The following is a 9,535-nucleotide window of genomic DNA, read 5'->3' as shown; positions in this document are numbered from 1 at the left end:
GAATCGAGTTACAGGTAAGCAGGGGTTAAAGGGAGACACAAAACATCATCAGTGGTGCCCACCTTCCCTGGAGTCTGGGACCATGGGAGATACTGGGGAAAGAGGAATTTTCCATACACCAACCAGGGGTAGAGTTGATGTGGAAGGCAGATGTCTCTTGCCTGATCCTGTCCAGAGAAGCCTAGATGAGATGCAGGCACAGCTTTGGGGCTCATTCCTATCCACAGAAAACCAATGAGGTTCTGGAGAGACGTTATTACCAAGAAGATGGTGTGAATAAGCAAGGTGATCACATCTGCTTTTTTTCTCTCTTTAGGGAGATACCTGTTTCATCTTACAAAACTGTCTTGTAAAATTTGTCAAGAGGGAGTGACCCAAGTATACCATGACTTACTGAAAGAAACACATTGCTGCAATGATAGATCCATGTGTAATACTGGAAAGGATAATTTAGAAAGGTCGGTGCTGTATGGAGAAGATGCAGATTACACTATACATGATGACATCCAACAAGAACACTTACGGGGTGGATGAACTTAAACTATCTCTGCCAGTAATCTTTGCCCTTCCCTTACACAATGGCCACATCATTGTATATTATTTCAAAATCCAGACCCTGCTCTCCAATATGTTCTAGTAGATCTACCCATGGGAGCTCCATATTTCCTGTGCCAGTGCTTCCATTAAGAGGAAAATGGGAATCCCCAATCTCTGCCTTCTTCTTGGGTTCCCCTGTCTTTACCACTTGATACTGCTTGGCAATCTGTAACTGTCCTCAAGTTCTGATGCTAAACCTGGGGGGAAATCTCTGGCAAAGGGAACAGAGTATTTTTCTGTTATAGCTTCTGAGTAAAGATCAAAAGAAAGTAGACTAGATAGAAATAGGAAAAAGAAATCACAAGATATTTTAGAAGAAAAATTGGGGAGGAATATAGAAGAGGCATTTACTGGAGGTCAGGAAGGGCTTCTATTAAACAAAGGCTTGAGAAAGTAAATGTGAAGTGAGGAACTCAAACTTCCACAAAAAGAATAGTCGGCGAACTAGACAAGAGAGTCTTTGTGCATGCCACCATTTGGGGAAACTGTACCAGCCACAGTTACACCTAACACATAGCCCTAAGCTACCATGTTTCCAATGATCTTCTCTTGCTTTCATGGCCAAAGCCAAGTCCATCAGTGTAGGTACTTGGCCTCATTGTTGGCCAACTACTCTGTCTCCTGGCATGTGAGGAATACTGTACCACCCAGTCCCAAAAAATATTTAAATTTTACCTTGCACTCAATGAACTCTTGGGTAAAAAGCTGAGTATTTATTGGCACAACCCTGCAACAGATTATGTCAAGGAGAGATGAAAGTTTCAGACTTCACTCTAGTGTTCTAACCAAAATAATAAGCTCTGAAATGACAAAAATGAATCCCTAAATTATTGTTCACTCACTTTAAGTTAAACTTTTCTTTTGTCCCATTTGCCTTCCAATGTGTTAGAATCTACAGAAACTATTATATTTATTTTTTAGCTGAATAATTATGTATACAAATATAATATTATCCCAGGTTTAGTAATTTCCCTCTAGATCCAGGCTTATAAATGCTTATTGTTTTCTACCACATTGTATTTGCATAGACATAATAACACATTTTAAAATACAAATTAATTTTGAAATATTTGCAATATATGTATACTGGGACTTGTCTCAAATTGTGTCATATTAGCAGGCGTATTACACTTTAGCGTCTTGAGAAGTAGAAAATATGGTTGACACATCCATTCAGGGCTGGTTAATTCATTGATATGGATAGAATGGAAATGCTGGCAGTAGTTTCCAACAATGAAGGGATTCGTGGGGGAATTACTGTGATGTATGGTTAGTGCCTAGAGTGGTCCCAAACCAGTCAAAATTGGAAACTTCACATTAGAGAAGGGAAACAATAGAGATGGTGGAGAAGGTAACCAGTAGTAGGAAGACTATACAGGCAGCTGGAGACTCAGTAGCACAATGAGTGAAGTGAAGCGAAGTTTCATAAAACACTGTGGAAAAGCCCCCAGCGCTTCATCATACCCAGACTGGCCTTCCAGGTCCAATCTTTCAGAGCCCGTCCTATTATGTTTCCCATCTTGGATTTCCAGGAGATTCTGACTCCCCTATTGCCCCATTTACAATGCCCCATCACCTCCTAATTTCCTTGCCCAAGTGGAGTACATCTCTGTTCTTTGGTGGTTGTGGGGGGTGGGCAGGGAGATAGGACATAGAAGAAGCCATGAGGAAAGACAGACTCTGAACATGGACCCTAGTTCCAGATTCCAGGCCAGAACTTTCTGGCCAAAGATTCCTTGGATTCCTTACTCGGAGACAGACTGAGACAGGAAAAATTGATCAAAGGAAGACAAACCAATTGTATGGAACTAGAAATCTGGAGGACTATTCATCGTAGGAAAACAGGGTCTCTTTCATAGAGATATGTGTATAACCCTAGAAACCCAATAGAAATGTGCTCATGATTGACAAGCTCTCAGAAAACCACACCACAGAACTTCTGTTCTGCTCACAAATTTTGCATCAGTCATGATTGGACTGTCATGATTGGACCAGTCATGATTGGATACCAGGAGGCCGGCCCTGGAACGTCATACAGAGATATGATATACTCTACATGGACATATTATAGGATCCGGGGCTCACTGTTTGATCTCATGTTTAGCACATGATGGAGCTCTAAGATGGATGGAGCTCTAAGAAGACTGTTGAATATTTGAAAATGTGCCCTGTAAGTATTCAACACAGACGTACAGATGGCCTGATTTATTCTGGAAGTGCTTCCCACAGCGACAAAAAAAAAATTGGAAACATAAACATTATTGTTCCCTTTCGGCACTTTGCGTAGTTATAGCTCTGTCACAGACTGATATTGGCCCTCAGGCAGAAAAAGTAGCCTCTGGAAGAACACGTGTTCTTTTCCCATGACTGGGAAAAGGCTCTGAGTCTGGAGGTTGAGAGCACCTGCCTCAAACTTTGTGGGCTGATTTTAAATCTTTGCTTAGGACCATCAAGGTAGGACTGTGGTCTTTCAGTTGGGACAAATGAGAGACAGCAGTGTAGTTTATGAACCTCTACAAATCCTCTCATCAGTAAGGCAGAATAGCTAGGACAGCAAAAGCAAAGTGCCATCTGCTAGCAAGATCTGCTCGGGTGGCCTCAGCCCTCAAAGATCTCAGACATGTAGAAAATACGCCACTGAAATTGCTCCCACAAACACAGAGTTCCATTCCAAGGAAGAAAGGAACAGTCATTAGAAGCGAAATTGAGCCGGGAATCCAGGTGAAGGTTTTAAGACAAAGTTCGAATGTTGATGGGAGAGGAGATAGCAGGTAGCAACACTTGGAAATCACTATAGAGGTTGCTCTGGAGAGATGAAAAATTTTAAGTACTTCCCTTTTACTGCTTTCAAAAGATGAAGCTAGGAAACAACCCCCCCACCCCGCACTCTGTCCACTGCCAGACCCAACATAGGGATCTTCCTGGAAAAACACATTTAATTTAAATATGTATGACATAAAAGAACTGCACATAAACCCCATCTAATAATATTACGAGACAAATGCACTGAACACCATACTTAGAGAAAACAGAAGGGTGCCAGAAAAAGACGGCTGCAAAATTGATAGAAACTCAACGTGAGATTTCAAAGTGAACTAAAAGAAATAAGGGAAATGATAGAAACTATGAAAAAGCAGCATAGAAAACACTTCTTAAAGATTTATTTATTTGAGAGAGAGAGAGAGAGGGAGAGCTCTCACGTGTGCACACACACGATTGGAGGGAGGGGAAGAGGGAGAGACTCTCCAGCGCACTCCCCGCTGAGATCATGACCTGAGCTGGAACCAAGAGTCCCACACTTAACACTGAGCCACCCAAGTGCCCCAGAAAAAGATTTTTTTTTTAATGTTCAGCTTCTTTCTTTAAGATTTCAGTCTAAAAGCCATTTTCAGTGGCTTTTTAGATGGACTGAGCAAGATAGACCCCCCATGATGGAGGTTACTGGCTAGAGGCCCAACATGGGCTGTTGGAAGCCCAAATGGGTGAGGACGACATCCGCGTGCTGTGGTGCAGGTTGTCAGAGTCTGCTCTAGCGAGGAGAGTGTCCCTGCAGAGTGGTGTGGTGGTAGATGGGGGTGAACATGGGTAGTTGGTGACTGAGTGGACTGAGCAAGTGTCACTTGGTCTAGTGTTGGTCATTGGAGTCCAAGCTGCGTGAGGAAGGCAACTTGTGTGGTGGACAGCTGTGGCAGGCTGGTAAGGAATGCTGAGATGTAAGTGGGGTACATGGTGACCCAAAAAAGGATATGGCCCCTGAAAGTTGCCAGAAGGGGATCTGCATGTGGGGGTGACACTGGAGTATCTGTGGGGGAGGGGGGATGCTGGAGTCCAAGGCGGGTGTTAGCAATGGGAGTTCGGTCTTGTACAGAGGGGAATAACAAAACAAGAAATGTATTGAGGATAATAAGAGCCCAGTTTCTCAGTATTGTAGAAAGGATTTATAGATACGGGAAGAGAAAAAAGAAAACTAGCATAAATTCTAGATGGAAGTGCGCATGTCTGGGGAAGAGGGCCGCTCACGCAAGTGCACACTTGCATGTGTACATCCACACGTGTGTTCTTTAATTTCCGCCGTGGCAAAGCCCTGAGGGCAGTGACACTCCAGCGGCCATGTTCATACCTAGCACCCCGATTTTGGTATCTCAATAAAGTTACCACTGAGAAGAAGCAGGGCTTCCTAGAGAAAAATTATAAAATGAGCCTGGCTCTCTGCTCAGCGGGGAGCCTGCTTCCCCCTCTCTCTCTGCCTGCCTCTCTGCCTACTTGTGATCTCTGTCTCTCTGTCCAATAAAAGTAAATAAAATATTTAAAAAATTTTAAAAATAAAATGAGCCTGAACATTTGGCTGAGGCAGATAGAAGGAAATGTTCCAAGAAGGATGAAGAATATTGAAAGGAGACAGGAGCGAGCTTGAAGCGACTCTTCCTGATGGAATCTAAACATTAAAATGTGCGTGACAGTAACAAATTATAATCAGTTCAACAAAAATAGGAAAATGAACTTATATTTCATAATCAAATAAAGAGGGCTCGTCCTACCAGTTTGGTAGAAATCAGTCTCCATCTGTGAGCATGCTCCTTCCCACTCCTATTTTTCCCAGGGCGCTAGAACCATACAGGGTAGAAAGCCTGAGTGTGCGTGAAGTCCGGGGGGTGGGGCGCAATCTGCTCATGGCACGGCTCTGTACAGAGGTTACTGTTGAGAAATCCAGTGACCAGACTCACATGGCTTGCTCAGATCCCACCAATTCCAGCCTCTTCCATGCCCCCACGCTAGACACATGGGAATATCTGTGTGGCTGCTTCTGGTCTCATCTCCTTGGCAGTATCCTGCAGCTCTTCCATATCTAGGAGTTGATGCCTTCCTGTGAGGTTGCCAGGCAAGCAGGGTGCAAGTTACTACCTCCAGACCCCTCTAGATGCCCTCTCCTCTTCTCCGACTCCCCAACCTCAAAGACCTTCTCATTCCTGGCAGAAAAGCTTGTTTTCTTCTGGATTCCTGGTGCAAATTCCTTTCTACACTCTACCCTTCTCCTCACTCTGGGAATAGCATTCATGAACAAAATTCAAGAAGACCCAAGCTATCTCTTTTCATTTTGCTACTTCCCTCCCGGAGAGGCCAGGGTCATGGGCTTTAGCGGGAGTATGGTAAGAAGGATAATACTGAGAGAAACACAAGGAAGAAAGAAAAGGAAAGAAAGAGAAAGAAAAGGGAAAAAAGAAAAAAGAAAAGGGAAGAAAAGAACCTACTGTAGAAGGAAGGCGAAAAGCCAGGAAAAGAATTGACCTATTCTCAGTCTTATCCTTTTTCTTTTTTTCTTTCTTTCTTTTTTTTTTTTTGGAGAGAAAGCGTGAGCATGTGATGGGGGCTGGGCAGAGGGAAAGGGAGAGAGAAAATCTTAAGCAGGCTCCTCGCCCAACCCAGAGCCCAAGGATGGGTTTGATCGCAACACACTGAGATCTTGACTGGAACTAAAAATCATGAGTCAGACGCTTACATCTCTTGTCTTCTTATTCTGAAGCAGCTTTGGTACACAGTGAAAGCTCTAGGTTTTGTAAGAACCTGCCGGAGACACTGGTCTTGCTCTCGAAGTGTTTCGTTTCCCCCTACTCTATCACCACAACCACCAGGGACCAAGATGGAAAATCTAGAAAAGAAGAGCACTTTTTCTTACAGAGACAGAAGGCAGAACCATGAGCTTGCGATCCGAAACAGTGGCTTTCCAGGAAATCCTCATGAAGAGGCTTAGACAATAATGTCATCCAGAGGTTGGAGCCCCCAGAAGAAACGCAACCTCTACAGGTTTTCATTGCATAAGTCAGAGACCCTGCAGCACCTGAACGTCACCAAGTAGACACTCCATTTTATTTTGTCCACATTAGCACAGTTTTCCAGGCAGCCCATGAAGGTTAACCACAGAGTCCCATCTTCTACAGGAGGAAAGAGAAACAGGTTAGCAAAAAGGCTTCTGCAAAGAAACTTCTTTGCAGACCGTAGCAGCAGACAAGAACAGCCTTGTGGGTAGCTCAAGTCTCTGTTATCCAAACAGGCAGAACTGTAAGATGTTCCCAGGTGAAGACTTCCCAGAAGGAAAGCAGTGGCAGAAGAATTTGCAAAAGCTCTTGGGAGTGGGGAGGTGATGACAGCAGTAACGGAGGGATTTCCAAAGCTGCGTGTCTCAGTGGAGAATCTTAACACTGGTTTAAGTCAGGGTTATAAATGCCAAGGTTTTGCTTAGCACGAAATGTAGGAAAACCGAGAGGGCCATTTAGCTCGCGTCTGTTGCTGACACTGGTCCTTTTATCTTCACAGTTTAAAACCACCCCATGGAGGTCCAGGCAGGGACAGATGAGGAGCTGCCCTCCCCTCTCCAACAAGCGCCTGGTCCCCATTGGCCATATTGTGCCTCCCCTTTCCTCCCCACCCAGTCTCCCTGCTTTCTGCAAGCTTCTCAGATTACTGGTTCCATAGCTACAGATCCCCACCCCTCGGGGACCTCCTCCATCTATTTTTCATTATGGCTTGTGATGGGGTAGAGAGATCAAGCATCCCAGGGCTGGGGCTGCCTGGGGCAAAATAAGGTCCCTGCTTTGTTCCATGGCACCTATGTCCCATTCAGTTTCTCGCACACACCCCCATCCCCCAACTTACTCTTGAAAATCCTCCCAGTCAAGCAGCCCTCGTCTTCTGTAGCAGTGCACACTCCTCTGCCTCTGGAACACCTTTCTCCTGGAAACTGCAGGTGGCACATCCTACACTGAACGAGGTCTGTCATCGGACCGAGAAACCAGGAACAGAAGTGAGAAGCGATCTCCTGCTGCCACGAGAAAGCCCACCTCCTCGTTCCGATCTGAAGTCGGCTTGGAGTCCAGAAGGCTTTCACAGAAACCCAGGAATTATGGGCATTTGCCTCTATTAAGAGAGGCTATACCAGGAGAGGGACTGGAGTTTACAGTCTCGGGAGTCTGGGCTGGGGGGAAAATGGGAGGGGAAAGAAAGGGGGCAGGGCAAGGAAAAGAACGAAATCAAGACGGAGATAATCAGGTCCTCTTCATACTCACTGGAATAACGGGAATCCCCGATAAATATTTCCTGGACTGTACTGGCAAGGAGAAACAAAAGTGATCTGCAATTTCGTCCCAGATTTAGCCCCTTACAGGGCCCCTGAGATGCTTGTAATACATGGGGTCCAACCGTGCTTTTCACCTGGGGCCACTCTAGGCTCTTTCTGTCCCTCCAAAGCCTTGGCACCTGCCTCCTGGCATCTCTGCACCTCTTCCTTCATTTCCCTTCACCTTCTTGGGGCTAGAGCACAGGCCACAGGAGAAAGATAAACACACCCATTCCCCCTTGTTCCCTTCTTTGTAATTGACCTGTGCAGCTTGCTTCGGTACCTGGCGTGGAAGCTGACAAAGGGGAAAAGTGTCTGAAATTCATAAAGTTGCCACTGGGTAGGTCTAACCAACTGGTACCCGGAAGGTCAATATCCACTCCCGCCTCTCTCTTTGACTTGCCCTGGAGTACACTCACCCCACCCCCTTGTCACCTGCAGCTCCTGTTGTTTTGTCAAACCCATCCTGCTGTTAAGAGGCTGCTGAGTGCTGAAACTCAAGGTCTATCTCTGGATTCCTTTCAACACCCAGGGCCCGCTCTGCCTGGCTCATCTCCTCTCTCCTCCCTCCTCCCATCTCCCCCCTCCCACCCCATGATCTGTTTCTACTCACTTCTGTGCTCCTTGTCACGCAGTGACCCAGACAGCACTGTTGGGGGAAAGGATACGTGCTCTGCAGACCTCATTTTACAAACCCCGCCTCAGAGCTTCCATGAAAATCTTCCCAATTCCTTTATAATCCCCCTATTTCCACCTCTAAGGGGGAGATGAAGCCTCTGGTGAAGGTCCCAGGGATGTGATGCATTGGAGGTGAACGGCATGGTATTAGAACGATCATGTGGCTCCCTTCAGAACCCCTCCCTCCGTCATGGGAGCTCTAACCTGTTCCCTACCCTGGATATACCACACCAACCACCAACCCCAAAGACTCACTCCTAATGCAGCCGAACAGGATGGAGAGTCCCAAAAGCAGTGGCTTGTCCATTTTGAAAAGAGAAAGGAGTGGGTTAGGGCAGGAAGCTGCCAGGTGCCTATTTATACCTCTGCCAGGCTGGGCTTCCCCGGGAGGGCTTAGGGGTGGGGACACTGCAGAAGGTGCTAGAAAGGCATACTCCACCCCTAGGGAAACCAGTGACTTTGCAGATTCTTTTTTTGGAGAACTGGGGAGAAAAGGGACCCGAAATTTCCCTGGACCCGATTTATTCCAGTCTGACCACCCAAAATGGTTGATGCCATGTTCTGTGGGTTTTTTTCTTTTTTTCATGATACCACACTGTGGGAAAATATGAGGGTAAGTCAGAGCTAGGTGGGTACGATTCAGAGTCACCTATGCCAAGGTGCTCTTTAAAGCTGAAAAGAGTCTACGAGTGCAAATCATGGCAATGCAGAAAGGGCATTGAGCACAGACCCTTAAAAAGGCATAGATATGAGGAGTGGAGAAGAGAGGTGGAAGGTTAGACTCTGGAACGCTGACAGAGGATTCCCAGTTTCACACTCAGTCACCCGGGAACAAAGCAGACCCTGGCCATAAGAGCTGAGGAAGAATCTGCTTCCCATCCTGGAGTTTCCCAGGGATTGAGAGAGATTTTGTTAGGAAACAGAGGTCTGAGATTCCTCCTGGAGCCAGGGAAGCTGGTCCTTCCCACTTGGTGTCAGGCCAGGTGCTGGGGGGCGGGGGTTACCCCAACTCTGAGAAGGACTAGGTATTCGGTCAGAGAGGTGGCTGGAGGTACAAAGTCCCATGGAGGGGACTGAGCTAGTGGATTCTAGGAACAGTCACACCTAGTATCTCGTTCTAAGTTTTCTGGTAGTTTCCTTCAGTTATTC

General features: G+C 46.0%; 1 protein-coding gene across 1 annotated transcript; it reads right to left on the bottom strand.

Annotated features, from left to right (window-relative positions):
- Nucleotides 1–6,393: 6,393 nt before the first annotated feature.
- Nucleotides 6,394–7,372, bottom strand: PATE1 (prostate and testis expressed 1). The gene is made up of 2 exons (XM_044260690.1): nucleotides 7,249–7,372; nucleotides 6,394–6,527 (listed from the first exon to the last, which is right to left on the bottom strand). Exons 1-2 carry the CDS (start codon nucleotides 7,370–7,372, stop codon nucleotides 6,394–6,396), a joined length of 258 nt encoding a protein of 85 aa, XP_044116625.1.
- Nucleotides 7,373–9,535: the final 2,163 nt, after the last annotated feature.

The sequence above is a fragment of the Neovison vison genome, chromosome 7, assembly GCF_020171115.1.
Source record: "Neovison vison isolate M4711 chromosome 7, ASM_NN_V1, whole genome shotgun sequence".
Lineage (NCBI taxonomy): Eukaryota > Metazoa > Chordata > Mammalia > Carnivora > Mustelidae > Neogale > Neogale vison.
Note: the sequence above shows the minus strand (reverse complement) of the source record. Positions and strands in the feature narration are given on the sequence as shown.